At 45.1% G+C, this 19169-nt stretch overlaps 1 protein-coding gene across 1 annotated transcript; it reads left to right on the top strand.

The window, feature by feature from the left end:
* The first annotated feature begins 7756 nt into the window (after nucleotides 1-7756).
* On the top strand, nucleotides 7757-17915 carry LOC136002924 (E3 ubiquitin-protein ligase RBBP6-like). Its single transcript, XM_065658160.1, is given in 11 exon segments — nucleotides 7757-7785; nucleotides 11388-11424; nucleotides 12272-12316; nucleotides 13592-13680; nucleotides 13794-13878; nucleotides 14398-14537; nucleotides 14766-14938; nucleotides 15472-15575; nucleotides 16039-16200; nucleotides 16281-16359; nucleotides 17089-17915. Coding segments are annotated over 11 exon segments (1770 nt in total).
* Nucleotides 17916-19169: the final 1254 nt, after the last annotated feature.

Here is a 19169-nt window from a genome sequence, read left to right on the forward strand (position 1 = left end):
GCGCAGCGTCGTTCAACATCTGTGGATGTTCTTCTCCTTCCCGGATGTTCGAGTTGTGTCGGCAGAATGTTTTCTGGGGCCTGTTTGATAGGAGAGGGTTTAAGTAATTACTTGAATAGTGGTTTGGTTGGTTGGTTGGTTTAATATTGCTTCTTACTGGGAAGAGTAAAGCACTGTTCCAGAATTTGAGGAATGTAGCACAATTAGTAATAATGTGGATATTGTCCTCTCGGTACTATTATAGAATGGCTTTATTTTATCATGGAGTACAAGTATTCCATGGGGGTATGAACCAAAGTTTAACTTTGCTTTTGCTTGCTAAGGCTACTTTCGATATTTTAAATGGAGATGACTTCCTAAGAGAAGACATTAAAAACATCATGATGTGAGCCTGTTCTCATGGAAAATGCATTTAGAGTTATCTGCCTAGAAGTTCTCTATCCTAGTGGATCTGCAGGTTAAAGGAGTCATTGGCAGTTGTTCCAAATAAATCTCTTCATTCCTTGTCTTTCTTTTCAGGGTGCTCATTATGATGATGGCAACCCGACCAGGGCAGATGTGCATTGTAAGGACTTCACTAGTTCACAGGCCAGAGGCTGGTGTTCCCATTGCAGATATTGGGCATTATTATCTGTTCTCTTTATTTTTCCCCACATCCTCATGCACATCCTACGTGCCCACGGCATGTCAGTTGATGTCCTTCCGGAGCGCTGTGCCTTGCAGCTCATGTGTCTGAGCCGCCGGCCTCGTTTGCACCTGACCTGGTTGCTGCGTGTGCGTGTGCGAGCGCAGCTCAGTGCCGTGTCTTGTGTCGCGACTGTGAATAAAGATGTTCACAAGAAAGCCTGGTTTTCAATGTTCTTGTTCTTTGTGTTTTAGCGAAAGGCCAAACATGATTCCCTCTTGCCAATAACGATTTAAAATAGTTACTATATTAGTGTTAGGCATAGTGCGTTTCAAATGTGCGGCAACTACATATAGAAAATTGAGATCCTACATTCCCTAAAAAACATTCCTAGCTTTTAGTATTCTTTCCTCATTTTAGCTTTATTTTTCATCTGAGCAGATATATTGAAAAATTAAGATCTTCACAAACATTGTGCAGTACCTACTCAGAGATCTTTCAGATCAACCTCACTTCTTTGCAATTATTAATATTGTAATAGATATTTCTGGCAACCCAATCATCTAAGGTCTCTTCTTTGGTGGTAATAATTTTTTAAAATATCATTAATATGAATGATTTCTGGTCAAAACCTAGAATGTAGAGTATGTTCCTTGATAACAAGTTTTCTACTAAATGCAGAATGCAATTGTAAAAGATTCAGATATTTAATAAGGAAATTTGGGAAGAATATAAGGCTGTTGTCAGAGGATGTAGGGAGGCAACTAGGAAAGCTAAGGCCTCCTTAGAGTTAAACCTGGTGAGAGGGGTCAAGGACAACAGGAAGAGCTTCTTCAAATACATGTCAGATAAAACTAACACCAGAGGCAATGTAGGCCCACTGATGAACGGGGTGGGTGCCCTGGTGACAGAAGATACAGAGAAGGCAGAATTACTGAGTGCCTTCTTTGTCTCTGTCTACTCTGCCGGAGGCTGTCCTGAGGAGCCCCGTACCCCTGAGGCCCCAGAGGAAGGCAGGGCAATGGAGGAGTTTGCCTTAGTTGATGAGGACTGGGTTAGGGACCAGTTAAGCAATCTGGACATCCATAAATCCATGGGTCCAGATGGGATGCACCCGCGGGTGCTGAGGAAGCTGGCTGAAGTCATTGCTGGACCGCTCTCCATCATCTTTGCCAAGTCTTGGGAAACGGGAGAGGTGCCTGAGGACTGGAGGAAAGCAAATGTCACTCCGGTCTTCAAAAAGGGCAAGAAGGAGGACCCGGGCAACTATAGACCGGTCAGCCTCACCTCCATCCCTGGGAAAGTGATGGAACACCTTATCCTTGGTGCCATCTTAAGACATATCAAGGATAAGAGGGTCATCAGGGACAGTCAACATGGCTTCACCAAGGGGAAGTCATGTTTGACCAACCTCATAGCCTTTTACGATGGCAGAGCAGTGGATGTGGTCTACCTTGACTTCAGCAAAGCGTTTGACACCGTCTCCCACAGCATCCTCACGGCAAAACTGAGGAAGTGTGGACTGGATGATCGGGTAGTGAGGTGGACTGCAAACTGGCTGAAGGAGAGAAGCCAGAGAGTCGTGGTCAATGGGGCGGAGTCTGGTTGGAGGCCTGTATCTAGTGGAGTGCCTCAAGGGTCAGTTCTGGGACCAATACTATTCAATATATTCATCAATGACTTGGATGAGGGAATTGAGTGTACTATCAGCAAGTTTGCTGATGACACCGAGCTGGGAGGAGTGGCTGACACGCCAGAGGGCTGTGCTGCCATCCAGTGAGATCTGGACAGGCTGGAGAGTTGGGCGGGGGAAAATTTAATGAAATATAACAAGGGAAAATGTAGAGTCTTGCATCTGGGCAGGAACAACCCCAGGTTCCAGTACAGGTTGGGGAATGACCTATTAGAGAGCAGTGTAGGGGAAAGGGACCTGGGGGTCCTGGTGGACAGCAGGGTGACCATGAGCCAGCACTGTGCCCTTGTGGCCAAGAAGGCCAATGGCATCCTGGGGTGTATTAGAAGGGGGGTGGTTAGTAGGTCGAGAGAGGTTCTCCTTCCCCTCTACTCTGCCCTGGTGAGACCTCATCTGGAATATTGTGTCCAGTTCTGGACCCCTCAGTTCAAGAAGGACAGGGAACTGCTGGAGAGAGTCCAGCGCAGGGCCACAAAGATGATGAAGGGAGTGGAGCATCTCCCTTATGAGGAAAGGCTGAGGGAGCTGGGTCTCTTTAGCTTGGAGAAGAGGAGACTGAGGGGTGACCTCATCAATGTTTATAAATATATAAAGGGTGGGTGTCACGAGGATGGAGCCAGGCTCTTCTCGGTGACAACCAACAGTAAGACAAGGGGTAATGGGTTCAAGCTGGAACACAAGAGGTTCCACTTAAATTTGAGAAGAAACTTCTTCTCAGTGAGGGTGACGGAACACTGGAACAGGCTGCCCAGGGAGGTTGTGGATTCTCCTTGTCTGGAGACATTCAAAACCCGCCTGGACGCCTTCCTGTGTAACCTCACCTAGATGTTCCTGCCCTGGCAGGGGGATTGGACTAGATGATCTTTCGAGGTCCCTTCCAATCCCTAACATTCTGTGATTCTGTGAAAAAAGAGTATCACTGTTGATACAGGTTGGGGTAGTTTACAGCTGAAGAGAGCATGAGGCTTATAGTTACTTAAAGAGCTGTTGAAGGGTTTACAGTGATTACAACTGAATTCTTTCCCAAAGACCTCAGGATACAAGAGAAAGGAATATTTCCACATTTCGGATCTGATCTTTAAAAGCAGTGCTGTGACTAAAGAAAGTGAATTGAATTAGATGTCACACACTCGCAACCACTAGATCACTTAGAAAACAAACAAACCCCCACAACATCATAGACTCTGACTTCAGCCCAATTGGCTGGCTCATGGCTCACAGGTAAGCCATCCCCTGCATGTTTAATTCTAAATTCCGTCTTCCTGTATGTCATGGTTTGATTGCGGGGTGACAATAAAACTGTGGCAGATGTATTGTTAACCTCCTCTCCCCCCACTTTCCCATTCAGCCCCTCCCTCTCCCCCCTCCCTCTCCCCCCTCCCCACTAAGGACAGGCGACTGGGAGGGAAAGAAGGACAGAGAGAAGACAGTTGGAAAAAATTAAAAATGTTTTACTAATGCTACTAATAAAATAGAGAAAATAACACAAAATATACAAAACCAATCATGAAAGTCCCGGCAACTGCTCCGGCAGGTGTAGGGCCGGCACCCGAAGTCCTGGACTGGACTCTCCAGCCAGCCGGAGCTGGATTCAGTCTGTCACTAGGCCTCAGTTCGCAGGGACATCTCGCAAGGTCCTCTCCCAATGTCGGCCATAAGGAAAAAGGGACGAGATCCTCGTGATCCCCCACTTTTATATAAAGTATGATGTGAATGGGATGGAATACTTTAGTTGGTCTGTTTTCAATTCACCTCCTGCTTGCACATCTCGCGGGATGCATCATTATCAATGACCTTGCATTCCATTGCTATGTCTACGAAAACACGTACCTAACTCAGGAAAACGGCAGTTAGTAGGAAGACTTTAGCTGACAGGGAAATTCACTAAAAGAGAAACTTGTTTTTTAACAAAACCAGGACACTGTACTACATAAACAAGAAAAGAAGTTTCTGTCAAAGAAGATCTCAGACTCCATTTCAGCACCAACTGCACTATTTGCTTGGCCAGGGGAAGAGCACTTTTCCTACAGCCAGTCATGCCATCAGAAGAGCTGAAATAGTTTAGCTTTATAAAGCAATTAAATAAAGAGCTACATCAATACTTTCCATAGATTTCTAAACCTGCATGTTACAAATCACTCTGAAGTCTTACCAAGCTTAAGGCATTTCAGCTACATACCTAAATACCTACACAAACCATCAGAAATACTTATCAAGAGAACAGATAAACAAAACACAGTCTCCACTAAATGGTCCTGGATTATTTGGTAACATAAGAAAAATAGATTGAGAAAAACCTTCCAGGAGTCTGAGATGCAAGATGATGAAAAAATTAGCTGAGGCTTTTCTTGATAGTCCTTGCAAACCAGACCAACTAAAGGCTTTTAAAACTGCAAGCACATCTTGTTAAACACACTGAATGTTTGCAGAGCAGCAAGAACAGGATACACTGCACCCCAACAGCTACTGTTACTTAGAAATAACTGTACAATCCTTAAAAATACCCTTAACTGATTTAAGAAGCAAAAGAATCAGTGAGGCCCAATTTCCAACAAGTCTATGGCTCTTTAACCCTCTCCTCCTCAGCAGGAGCTCCCTCCCATCACAAGAGAGATCCTTGATTTTTTCCCTTTGACACCTTCCAGCTATCCCCCAAGGGCCTGAGGATTGTGCACATACTGCCAAGTCCTGTGAGCAGACATGTGCTGGCTCAGCAGCTAAACTGTAACCAACTTTCCCTCAATGGAGAACACCAAATTTTGTCTCCAGGGAGAAGACTGGCCACGGATGTAGCACAAGTCAGCATGCTACAGATTTGAGAGAGCTGCCCTTTATGGGATGATACGATCCCCATCCTATGGGCTGTTGACGTGGTTTGATTGCGGGGTGACAATAAAACCGTGGCAGATGTATTGTTAACCTCCTCTCCCCCCACTTTCCCATTCAGCCCCTCCCTCTCCTCCCTCCCCACTAAGGACAGGCGATTGGGAGGGAAAGAAGGACAGAGAGAAGACAGCTGGAAAAAATTAAAAATGTTTTACTAATGCTACTAATAAAATAGAGAAAATAACACAAAATATACAAAACCAATCTTGAAACTCCTGGCAACTGCTCCGGCAGGTGTAGGGCCGGCACCCGAAGTCCTGGACTGGACACTCCAGCCGACCAGAGCTGGATTCAGTCTGTCACTAGGCCTCAGTTCGCAGGGACAACTCGCAAGGTCCTCTCCCAATGTCAGCCAGAAGGAAAAAGGGACGAGATCCTCGTGACCTCCCACTTTTATATGAAGTATGACGTGAATGGGATGGAATAGTTTAGCTGGTCAATTTTTCAGTTCACCTCCTGCCTGCACATCTCGCGGAATGCATCATTATCAATGACCTTGCGTTCCATTGCTATGTCTACCAAAACATGTACCTAACTTTCAGGAAAACTGCAGTTAGTAAGAAGACTTTAGCTGACAGGGAAATTCACTACAAGAGAAACTTGTTTTGAAGAAAACCAGGACAGGGGGTTTTGAGAGCTGTGTGCTGCGTGGGCCCATCTTGCAGCCTCTTCTGGTTCAATGTGGAGGTTGAGTCACTGGGTCTGAACTGGGCTGGATGAGCCAACAGCGAGTGAGACCGAGTTGGGCCAACTGGCCGGGCCCAGAGGCTGCTGCTCCGCGCCACCAAGTCTGTCCTGGATGCTCCGAATCCTTCTGGGTGGAAAAGACCTTTGAGATCACCAGGTCCAGCTGTGACCCAGCACTGCCAAGGTCACACTGAGCCATGTCCCTCAGCCCCACATCTGCCCATGGTTTAAACCCTCCAGGGACGGTGACTCCACCACTGCCCGGGGCGGCCTGTGCCAAGGCCTCACCAGGCCGGGCCGGGGACGCTGTGGCCATGGCTCAGAGAGCTGGAGGGAGCACCCCATCCCATGCTGGGAGCTGTAGTCCTGGGCACGGGGCTGCCAGGTGCCATTTGCTCTTGGAACACACAGTTTCTGCTCCAGCCTCAGCCCAGGTGAGGTGGGCACTGGGGCACCCGTGAGGCCACAGGCACCAGCACCCCGACTCCCAGAGCCCCCCACCATCTGAGCAGACCCACCACAGTTCCCCAGCCCTGCCTGTGTGCGGCCGGCCAGGACACGGCCAGCTGCTCAGGCCAGGCAAGACCACGATCCCGCCACCTCTTCCTGCCCTGAACTCCTCCACTCTTGAGGAGCTTGCCCACATTGAGCATGCCCTGCCATCTCCACGTTCCTCCATTGCAGGTTGCCCAGCTGCTGCACATGGTGGTGTCTTCACACGGTAGCTGTGGCTTCCCTGACTCCCACTGGCCGTGTCATCGTCTGTCCCCAGTGAGCACGTCGGCAGCTTTGGCCTCTGGCTGAGCAGCCGCTCAGCTGCAGTTTGGCGGCTTTTGCTCCATGTGACCACGAGTGTCCTGCTGCAGGGACAATGAGCAGTGACTCTCATTTGTATCTGGCCTGTGGCCATTCCTGTGAGCAGAACTGATGGGTCAGATGGAGGATTTCAGGCAACACTTTCTTTCCCATGTCACCAGGACTCCTTCCTCAGTGACCCCATCTCCCAGGACAGTCCTTGGGGATGGGGCACAGTCGACTTGGGAACACAATGGCCTTTACGAGTGTGCTAAACTCTGCCTGTGAGCAGGTGATCCCAGCAAGCGGGAGGGCTGGTGGTGCCCTGGGTCATGCTGGTGTCATCTCTTTCTATCCAGGTTTGAACTGGAGTTGGTGGAGAAACCACTGCCCAGGGACCTTCTGAAGGTCTTGACAAATGTCCCTGGTGAGGGCAAGTGGAAGAAAAAAGAAAAAAGAGGGTTTGCCACCTCTCAGGCAAGGCATGGAAGGGAAAGCAACTCCCAGCTCATTTCCATAGCACGGGCAACCAGCTTATGCAGTCTGATGGAAAAATCCCTGGCCATGATGGCCAAAAGGCTCTGACTTGCACCAAAGCTTCACGCCAGCTTGGGACAGCCTGTTCTCCTAAGCTTGACTTCACAAGAACCAAGCCCTGGGCTGGGCTGGGCAAGCCCATCCCTGGCTACAGCAGAAGGGTGAGGATTCAAGGGCCTGTCCTCACTTTGGGAATTACCTCTCCAAGAGAGTCTGTCACATCCTGGCATCACCCAGCCCCTCTTTCCAGAACCTGGCGCCACTGACGCGTTCGCAGAGGAGCCCGGAGGTGCCGCTGTTGGGGAGGGTGCGAGGCCTCTGGAGATGGCGCTGTCAGGGGAGCAGAACGGCCCTCTCGCATGTTTTGGGAAGAGGCCTGAGCACCGCTGCGTGTCACCCGGGCTGGCAGAATCAGTGATGCTCTTCTGACAAGGCGTCTCCTCCTGTTTCCAGAGAGATTTGCTCAGCTGCCCTTGCCAGCCCATTCCAGCTTGACTAAGAAGGAACGCAAACAGCTCTGGGGTAAGAAGGCGATGGAGATGAGGAACAGCTCTGGGGTCAGGTGAGTCTGGGGGCTCAGGACTGGTGTCTGCACGAGGTCATTTTCTGTCCCAGCAGGAGCCCATTCCCCAGCCCCAAACACTTGCCGTTCGTTGCTGCTGAACAGTGGTGAAGGCAGCGCCTGAAGGGCTGGGATGGGGCTGCCAGGAGCCCCCACTTCACAGGGCTGGTTCCTTTCCACTCCTTCAGGAGAGCGCCGAGTGTGGCCTCCTGAGCTGTGCATGGGGACAGCCGTGTGCCACCGAGGGGCCTGGCTCAGGGATTTCCTCTCCTGAGCTCAGCGCAGCCATCGGCTGAGCTGCTGGTGGCTGCGCAAACAGGCACGTGGCTCGTGGGGGCAGGATGGGCCCCCAAACCCATCGTGTCATCAGGCCGTCCCCTCCTGTCCTGTCATTTCAGGCGTCTGCCAGTCATCCCTGGGGACTCCTCTGGAAAAAGCAGCCCATGAGTGGCCAAGCCAAGGGCAAATCTGAGCTCAAAGGCCAAGCACCAAAGCAGAGCCCAGCGCAGGCCGTGAACCCTCAGAGGTGCAGAGCAGGACAAGGCGAAAAGAAATTTCCCATGGGAAGCAAATTACCACCAATGAGTTCTGAGGCCAGGCTGCCCGAGGAGCCCACCTACAAGGTCTGCATTCCACAGCCACCAAGACCGGAGACAGCACAATTACTGACATCAAGGCCTGAGATGTTCTGGTCGATGCTGACAGAACCGCAGAAGACCGTCTCAGCGGGATACAGCTTGGAGCCCTCCCCTTTGGTGCCACCCATGTCCCAGGGGTCCATGTCTATGCAATGCCACCCACTGAAGGCCAGATCAGTGGTGCCCAGGATGGAGTGGCCCTGGCTGGAGGTCCAGAGCAGAAGGAGCACCACCTGAGGTGGCCAAACAGATACGTGATTTGAATCTGTGTCATTCCTGAGTGCTGTTTCTTTGTAGAAATGCAGTTAGAGGGACAGTGCGGACTCTTCAAGGAGCCCTTAGCTGGGATTGATGTTCCCATGTTGGGCTCAGCCATCACCAGGGGCAGGGGACTCATTTTCCAGTGGTGTCCCCTCTTCTGTAGCCTCAGGAAACACACAAGGCCATGTTCTTTGGCCATGTTTGCAAGGCCCAAATGACTGCAAGGCTGCTCTGAGGCAGAGAGGGGACCGTTTCTTCCCATCTCGTTGCTCCTTTAGATCCCCAGGGGGAAGAGAAAGGCTTTTTGGGTGGCTCTGGCACAGCCTGGGAGCAAAGTGCTGCTGCTGGAGAGGTGGCCGAGAAGGGGTCAGTGGAGGGAGAGAACCAGCTGCCCTCCCCTCCATGTCCTGAAGCCATCGCAGGGCTCTGCATGTGGGCAGAGAGCTCCCAAACCCTGCAGGATTGTTTTAGAAGAGTCTCTACTTTTTTGGCAGTGACAGGAGGGACAGCAGGCAGTGACAGGAGGGACACCAGGCAGTGACAGGAGGGACAGCAGGCAGTGACAGGAGGGACACCAGGCAGTGACAGGCCCAGGGCTGACAGGCTCCCCCTCCCCTAGGGGGCGCTGGGCTGCCACACCCAGGTGACATAGAACCTGTGTCACAATGCCCGGTACCGTGGTGAGGATGCCGTGACACTGCAGGTGACAGGGACACTGCAGGAGGTAGTTGCAGCCCAGCGATTTCTCAGTTGCCTGAAGAAGGTGAATGCTGCAAATCGCTGGGTTTGCTGTTGGAATGATGCCATCAGGTGGGTGTTTTGGAGTAATACACTGAAAACCAGAGCAGAAATGGTGAAATATTCCCATGTTATGCTTGATCCCTGCACCAAACCACCATCACAGAGCCTAAGTAGATCTGCAGCATTTTTTTCTTTTCTTTTTAAATTTCTGGTTTTTTTTTTTCAAATTCATAAGACTGCCAGCAGGTCCCAGGAAACAGCTGCTGATGGAGCTTTAAAAGATATAGACATATCCAGATTGTGAAAGTACAGTATAAAAACCATCCTCATGGAGGGATCTTTGCATTTTAGGCTTAGTCTAAGTGTCTCAGGTAGCTGGGGTTTTTGTTTGGGCCTAATCTAAAAGGACTGATGGCTTTCCTCCTCGTCTAAAGACGAATGTGGTGTAAAATATAAATAGAAAAACCATCCTCGTGGAGGGATCTCGGTGTTTTAGGCTCAGTCTAAGTTTCCCAAGTAGTTGGGGTATTTTTGCTCTTCTGTGAGAAATATTTTGCTCCTTGTGCATTCTCAAAATGTCCCGTTCACACATGGAGACGATAGAAGTGTGATGTTACGTATAAAATTTTGCTTTTGTATCTGTAAAGGGATTCTCATATTAATATACACCCATGAATTGACTAATTTATTTTTTTTTTCCTGTATTTATGTTGTTTTCAGAATACACAGATATCAACGCCCCAGTCCCTAAGAACTCATCGGAAACTGCTGGAAGAATCACGGCTGGAGCAGTTAAAGCTCCCAGCAAAACACACATTTTGTAAGTATTCATAGAGCTTTGTATTCTTTGTGAGGCGTTTCAGTGTGTTTTAACCTTTTTTATGGATATTAGTTTATAGAGGCATTCAGATTGTATCTTGCTTGTTAAAGCGGCTGTTAATTTTTCTTGTGATGCCATAGTTTTGAATGGACCTGACCCTATGTTTTTATGCCTGCATTTTTAGGCTTACATTTTATAAGCCTACATTTTTAGGCCTACTTTTTCCAGCCTACATTTTTAGGAGGTGAGGTTCGAACTCCAACAGCGGTGACTCTTCAGATGATTTAACTGGGTTTGTTCTGAGGTTGGTTGTTCTGAGACCCACGTTGTAGATACCATTTCCTGGACACAGAGGGATTCCTTGGTTTATGTGTTTGCTTTTATAGTAAAGATGTTGTAGCATAAACTTTGAATTTATTCCCATCTGGGAAGAGTCTCATTCTCAGTGTTTGACTATTTCTTCCATTTGGGTGAGGAGGGGGGAGATAGCAGGTGTTCATAGGCCCCAAATCCGATTTTTTTGCACACTAAAGATCTAATAAATATGAAAGAACGAAGTGACAGATCAATGAGTATATGGAATCTCAGCAAGTTTTCAAGCATCATAAATATTTCCTAAAATATTGCATTGTGCAGTGCTTTCAAGATTACCTTAGAACTCTTTCTGTCAATTAAGACCTTTTTTTTTTTTTGGTGTCTGTTGCAGGGCTCCGAAATAACACAAAACCCTTGTAACTGCTTTCAAATGACATTTCTGCTGCTATTTTTAGTCAATATAGCATATGTTTTATGACATATTTAGTATTTTGGCGCTTTTGTGGCTACACATGGCAGACACCTGATCACAGTGCTTGGGCTTCCACAAAGAAACACTCTTCTAAAGAGATTTTTGGTGTGTCTTTGTCAGATGACTGAGTAGAGTGATTTGTCACAAAGTAGGAATGTAATTTTGGTTTGGTTTTTTTTCAGTTGCACTGAATGCACCAAGAAAGAAGAGTTTATGTATAAGAATAAATTTCCACATTCCTTAGGCGATCAGAACATCAAGTTTTGATGTTTGGGTTTTAGAATCTGGTTGCACTGCTTTTTGTTGGGTCGGAATGCTTTATTTAAGTTCTGATCACCTTTATTTCTCCTTCTAGAAGTCAAAAGGAGCCAGTGAGCGGAACATCAAAAGCAGTATGTAAAAACATAATCTCACCCTTTTTCCACACACCACGGTGAATTTTAACCAACGCAGCCTTGTATGAATTTTCCAAGCATTAACATAATGTGTTTTCCAATCAATGTAGAAAAATATTGGACTCAGCAAGGTAGAAAGTGAGTCACGTCGTTGTTGCGAGGACAGTTCCGTGCAGCTCCGTGATTCCTTGTCGTGTCCTTAAATACCTGGGGATTTGTTCCTAAAACTGTGTAACTGAAGTGATTTAGTTGGGGCCCCTCTGAGTACAAAAATGTCTTTAATAGATTGCCATGAATTTAAATATCGTTGCTACACAACTATGAATTTACATTTGGGAAAGGAGTGGTGTTCTTTTCAGGTTTGCAAACACTGTCATTCCGCTGCTAAAATATTATATAAATGAGAAACACAAGGAAATACTTGACTGGTAAATGGTCTGGATCTGGATTTGCCACTTAGATTGAATACTATGTGTCTCCTATGTGTTTTTTATATTTTGTCTTTATTGTAATGTAAATTGCATTTATTGTATTCCAAATAATTCAGATGGGTTTTTATTTCTTGAAAACAGTTATTTTTCTCTTTTTTTACTAGCATGTGTATCAACACAAACTCTGTGTTCATAAAGACAGTTTATTTGGCTTTTTTCCCATGTTTCTGTATGTATTTCAAAGCAGAACTTAGTGTGGTAGGAATAAATCGCTGGAAAGTTCACACGTGATTGTGGAACAGTAAGGTGGCAACATTTGAATTCGTTACAGCTTTTTTTGTGCTGCTGTCCCACTGTTACTACGCTCTGTCTTGAAGGTACAATTGAATATGCGTTTAATTTTTTGTGAACAGATCGATGACTCTCCTGCACCTCCTTCTCTGGCACAGCTTATTAAGGTATTACTATATAATATAAGGTATATATTCTTGTCAAATACTTTTTAAAAAAGTGGTTTCTTCCTATTTTTAAATCTAATATGGCGACCTATAGCTGCACAAGTCTTGCAATGTGAACAATACCTTCATGTTTGATAATTTAAGGTCTTTATTTTACCTTTAAAATGTGTGTATATTTTGACACTATCCTGTGATCTCTCAGCCCCAACGTCACGTTGCAGAATCGCTCATCTTCAAGATGCAAAGAAGCAGCACTTCAGAAGCTGTTTTGACTGGTTTTCATACGTTTCGTTACTTTTGCACCAGAAGCTAACACAATTTTCACGGAATAATTTAATGATGGACATTTCAGGGGTGTTTGCAACAGCCAAAACAGAAGCGTTTCTGTAACGTGGACGATTGCACAATGATGTCTGAATTTCTAGGCTGGAGTTCATTTCCAAGAAATCTCTTCCCACTGGGAACTTCTTCCCTCTCTCACTGCAGAAATTAAATTGTGTACATTTTGGGAAAAAATTAGATTGGAAGGTAGCCACCAAAGGAAATTGAAATCTAAATTCTAAATGTGTCCTTGATTCTGCAATCTCATGTGGAATTTTATGCTAACATGTGAAAAACTGTCCAAGCATGTGTCAGACATCTCAGCTTTTGAAGAAATTTAAGTGTTTCAGAAAAATGCAGGAAAATAATGTAAAGTTGAGAGCAGACTGGCTCAGCATGGAGGCAATGTGTTGTAAAAAGTTTTCTGCTTTATTATTTTGATGAATTAAATGCCATATTTGAATTACAGTCTATTCCTAGTCATGTTTTGTGGGGTTTGGATGCGTTTTGTAACTGTTTGGGTTCAAATTAGTCAAGTATCTGTCAAGTTTTCCGTAAATGTTACTGGAAATGATTTCATAGTTGTTGATCTGGATTGCATCAGCGTTGAGAAAAATAATGTATATATGAAAGAACCATTTAATAAAAAGTTGAACGTAGATGGTTGATTTGTGGATGAAAGCGTATAAATGCATACAAAAACAAAACCAGGAGTGGTTGATCTGAACGATTGATGCTGGAAGGTCCAAATAATTTCTATCTTTCTCAATTAAATGGACAGTGGAGATCTTCTCCTTCAAATTATCTAGAGCTTACAAATCCTGGATAATACAGATTTTTCTACACGTGGCTGGGAAGAAAATGGGATTAGTTACAAAGGTACAAACAGAGCTGAAAGTTTTGAGTTCCAAACACGTAACATGTGTGTCGCACCATTAATTCCCCGTTGAACAGACGGCCAACCTGGCTGAAGCCAAAGCTTCTGAAGAAGATAAAATAAAAGCCATGATGATTCAGTCCTGCTGGGAATACAATCCAGCCACGTGAGTGTTGGTCATGTCAGATCTCCTCTCTGAAGACGATGGAAAACTTGTCGAGGCATTTGCTTTCACAAGAATGACACACTTTTCTTTTTTTTCCCCAAAAAAACTTCTAGTTACGTGAAGAAACCTCCACCATCGTACACTTGTTTCCGTTGCGGAAAACCCGGCCACTATATAAAGAACTGCCCGACAAAAGGGGTAAGACTGGGGGGGACTTCTGGTGATGCTTTTAAAAAAATCTTTTAGTTTTCAATTTTAATATTATCGTATGAAGAATTGTTTCTCTTGGGGTGAAATGCAGAGGTTGTCCAGCAATGTTGCAAAGCTGTTCGAAATACAAGGCAACCTGGAATTCTAAATGTAAAGTTTTCCTTTTTCTAGGTCATAGACAATAGATATTGCTGTAGATCATCCTCTGTGATCCTTCATGCCTGTTTATCTATTTCAGTATTATTGGAAAATTTTCTGTTTTGAACTCTTTTTAATGACGTTTTGCAGTTTTTAGGATTCCGTACAAAAGCGAGATGTTTCTGTTGACCCCACCTGTTGGATATTTGTGTGTTTTAGTTACACAAGTCTTTTGTTGAATCTTCCTGCAACCCTTATGCTGAGCAAAAGGAGAGGATGAAAAGCTTTTGCTAGTTAAAGTAGTCATCGAAATGTCATTTGAAGTGTGGGTCTTCAGATGAGATATGTCTGCATTTCTGTTCATAACAGGACAAAACTTTTGAGCCTGTTCCCAGGATTAAAAAGAGCACAGGAATTCCCAGGAGTTTCCTGATGGAGGTGGAAGATCCCAGTACAAGGGGTGCGATGCTGACAAGCACCGGAAAATACGCAATACCGATTATTAATGCGTAAGTACAGAATTAATTGGACTAACCCGAAAGGCAACGAGAGAAACCACGTGTGAGTGTGTGAGCGGCAATGCCAGCAAGTTGCACAGCACCTGTACTTACGGGGGAAGAAGCGTTGTCTGGTAACCTGCAAATTCCATCTATTATCTCTCTTTGATAAAATCCAAAGCTTGGAAAAGCTTTCCTTTGCCCATCTTCAACTTTTTGATTTTCCATCCCCCCCTCCAGGGAAGCTTATGCGAGAGGGAAGAAGGAAAAACCTCCATTTTTACCAGCGGAACCGCCCTCCTCCTCCTCAAACAACGACCCTGTTCCGGAGGAGTTGTTATGTCTCATTTGTAAAAACATTACGACCGATGCCGTCATTATTCCCTGTTGTGGAAACAGTTATTGTGATGAATGTAAGGGTTTGTTAATGCCAAGCATCACACCTGCTCTTCTGAAAGTAGAAATATAAGAAAGAAATATCATTTAAAAGATCAGAAAAGAAATATAAGAAATAAATATAATTTAATCCGCGTTCTTCTCCCTGAGAGAGTTGGTTCAAAGCTCCAGAACTCAAACCTGCCTACTCATGGTTTTTGAGACGTGTTTTATTCATTAACCTTGAGGTTGGTGGCTTCTCGCTGGATGAGAAGGTGGAAAAAAGACCAGTCGAAACATCCAGACACGGCCTCATCTAATGAGACTAATTAGAACACCAGGACACAGCCCAGTCTACATCTTCAAATGTTCCAAGAGCAAAATATCAAAACTCCATAGTTATTTGCTGCATATGAGAATCTTTTTACACTATTGAACATTTATAGCTTCATGCCCTTAATTCCAGACCATATTTAACCATTAATCATCTAAGTGTTTTTATAATTGATTAGAACCCACAAAATGTCCTTAGTTTGGCTAAAAATATTTTGATGTCTCTAATTCTTCACAGGTATCAGGACAGCGTTACTGGAATCTGAGGAACATAAATGCCCAACATGTCACCGGACGGATGTTTCTCCTGATGCTTTAGTTGCCAACAAGTTCCTACGCCAGGTAACGCGATCACTTTTACATGAGCTGTTTGTAAGAAAAGCCCGTTTGTAAAAAATATTGATTTACAACTCCTTAAGCAAGGTTAAATTGCTTAAGGCTGAATTTCCTTTGCAAACACATTATCTGTTGTTCCAGAAGGTCACAATTCTAAATTTAGAGACAATCTGGCTAATTCAGGTCACAGTTTTGTTTAGCGTGATTGCCTCACATTCAAATTCGGTGTTAACACTGAAGGACTTTAAATACCAAAGTATGAAATAAAGGATTAAATACCAATCCTTAACATCCATGTTTAATGTGACATGTTTCTATCTCTGTATGTTGACTTATTTTAGCTTTGATGGCATTTGCAGGAATGCACAAGTAATTTTACTCCGCAGAGGCTTTTGTGTGTAGATCTGCTGAAATTTCTGGAATATGTTCTGTAATGTTATCTTTCTGTAAATGGTTCTTCTGCCTCTAGATTGTGAACAACTTCAGAAACGGAACTGGCTACACAAGAAGGGTCCATAAGCAGCTTGGGCAGCAGCCGCCACCACTCATGACACCTCCTGCTGCTCTGGTGACAAGCGCGGAACTTTCAAGATCTTCCTCTCTGTCCATCAGCACTTTGTCAGAAGAGAAGGCAAGTTTTACTTCAAGATATACCATGATTTTTGGATTTCAGGAGGGCTTCTTTTCCATGCGTTTGCGTTTATTCACCAGGAGTATCAGGTTCCTGCTCCAAGACAAGCAGCTTTACCACATCTCCTGGGCCCCCAAGGACAATCAATCCCCACAACCGGTAACTATAACCTCAGAATTTCCTTGAAAAACTTCTCTTCAGATAAACTGAATGGGATTTTTTTCTTTCTCCTCCCCCCACTCCAAAAGGTCAGCCAATGAGAGCCAGGGCAATTTGCTCAGCAGGTGACAAACCAGCCTGGAAACTGTGAGTATTGTACGGAAATTTTGAGCCTTGAGGCGATTCCGGTGCCCCTGGGGCCACCGTTTTGAGCCCTGAGGTGATCTTGGTGCAGCCCTTTTGAGCCCTGGGGTGTGGGGCCCAAAACTGACACCAGGATTCAAGGTGTGGCCTCTTCTTATAGTGACCATGTTTTGGTTTTTTGGTGTCTCTTCGTAGTAAAGTTCAAACTGTAATTGTAATAAAGGTCAAACTTAAGGTTCCTAGTCAGAGCTCAAGATATGTGCAAGATTTTGCTGGGACATCTGGCTGGAAGTGTTGATTAAATAGTATGGAGGATTAAATAATACGTAGGATTAAATAGTATGGAGGATTGCAGTACAAGTGCTTTGCATCCTCTACAAATTGCCAAATAAGCAGTGAAGTTAAATAGACTAGACTGGCATTTTAAAATCGAGCGTGACTGTCTTCAGGCTAAATCATGTTTTCTTGCTATTTGATACTGCACTGTAGCCCTTAGAACTTGCTCTCTGCAAGAGAAAAAAACCCAACCAACCCAAATCTGAGAGGAAAAAAAACGGGGAGAGTGACTGCTTTGAAATAATGTAGTTATTTTTCTGTGTTGTGCTTTTTAAAGGTCCAAGTCTCCCTGTGGTGCTTTGTCTTACCCTAGAAGTTCGTATACCCACTGCAAGTCACGATCAGGCTCTTCCTGCACTCGCTCCGACTCTCGATCACGGAGTCGTTCTCGTTCCTACTCGCCATTGCTGCCGTCTCCAAGAAGAGGCAAAGGGAAGAGTCATAACTATCGTTCTAGGTCAAGGTCGCGTGGTCATCACCACTCACGGTCAAGGTCTCCAGTATTTAGAGGCCAGGCTCGCACTCAAAGGATGACACCTCAAGGGGAAGGAGAAAGGGAGTATTTTAACAGACACACAGCAGTTCCACTATATGGTATGAAAGCTGCCTATGGCAGATCTGTTGAATTTCAGGATCCATTTGAAAAGCAAAGATACAGAGAATGGGAAAGGAACTATGGAGAATGGTCTGGAAAGTTTGACAGGGGCTGTGCTGCTGGTGCTCAGCCTGGACCTCCAGTGAACAGAGAGACCTTTTCTCCAGAGAGGTTCGATCCACCTGAGACCAGACGAGAGATTTTGCCATATACTTGGGGATGTAGAGAGGATTATCCTGGTGGGCAGCGCCACGAAAATAGTCGTATAGCTGGAGATGGCCCTGAAAAAGCTTCTGGAAGAGAGCACCATGGCATGAAAAATCCAACAAACTCAAAAGAGAAAGAGGTGAAAAACCCACTGGGAGATGACAGAGCAAGTAAACAGAGATTCCAAGGGAAGAGAAGAAAAGAGGATGAGAATGAAGGATTTCCCAATGCTCAGCTGTTTGAAGGTGCAAAAAAACCCAAGAGAGACAGTTAGAGCGGATGATGTTCAAATGAAAATGGGGAAGTCAGAAGTTTTGATTCTGTATTATTGTGATGGTTTGGTTGTAGTCCATCACTATTTGTTAATTCTGATTTGAGGATTTGCTCTAATTAGATAGTACTTTGACACTGGTGTTTAATTCAAGTTTGACTGAGTTTATAATGGCTTTAATGTTATCAATACAAGTTGCTTTTTCTTCTTTACAGTTAATGAAAATAGTAAGATTTTTTTCAAACAATAAACTACCTATGACAGAAAGAAACCTGGTTTGGTATGTTTGTAATTAGATGTGTTGTGTATTAAAAGCCACGTGGGGTCATTGGAAATGAACAGTACAGCAGACAGTTCCCTTTGACAGTTGTTTTCTTTCTCATCTTGTATGCATCAAAAAGCACAAGAAAGTAAAGATAAAAACAATCTGGGAAGGTAAAAGTAAAGAGCGGCAATAGTTGTTAAAGATACAAATGTGCAAAAATATGCAACAGCCAAGTGACAGGAATATCCCATATTGGTGTGTTTGACTAAGAAATAGCAGAAGGTGGCTGACAAACTCAGGGGGCAGCAAATCTATTCCCTCTCCATGTTTTAAGGACTCTCAGTCTTTGAAATGAGACCTGAGAGTCCCCTACGTATTTTCCCCCGTCCAGCTCCCAAGTAAACTGTTTATCACTTCATCATCACGTAGCTGCCATCCAGCTTTGAAGAATGAAGGATTAAGAGTGAACAGTGAATGAGTATTTTTTGGGGACGGGGTGGAGAGCGCATTTTGGAGGGAAGAAATTTTTACCTTCTGTAGCACTCTTAGTGGACGTTGGCATGACATATCGTGTCATCGACTTCTTTACAGGTGGTTATTCAAGCAAACATAAACCCAGCCTAAGAGTTGAGCACATGATGTGGAGATGTGGGCCTTTTGGCGTGCTGACACCACAGCCGCAAAAATGACTTTTTGAGAGAAACACAGCTAGAGCTCAGCAGTTTTCCTGAGCTGGATTCAGTTCTTGCTAACACTGGTTTTAAGGCTGCAGTGTCAGAGGATGCGATCAAAGCAAAACCAGCCCAGGTGCTCTCAGGAACAGCAGGCGTGTGCTTTGCAGAGCGTCTCCATCCCACGCTGAACAAGGATGGGGTGAGACAGGCGCCCCCTCTGGGAAATGCACTCAAATCCTGGTGAAAATGCTGAATTCAAGGCCCCACTGAATTGCCTACTGGTCTCTCTGTCATGGGGGAGTAATTTAGGGTTCTGCT

This window comes from Caloenas nicobarica, unplaced genomic scaffold, assembly GCF_036013445.1.
Source record: "Caloenas nicobarica isolate bCalNic1 unplaced genomic scaffold, bCalNic1.hap1 Scaffold_83, whole genome shotgun sequence".
In the NCBI taxonomy this organism is placed as follows: domain Eukaryota; kingdom Metazoa; phylum Chordata; class Aves; order Columbiformes; family Columbidae; genus Caloenas; species Caloenas nicobarica.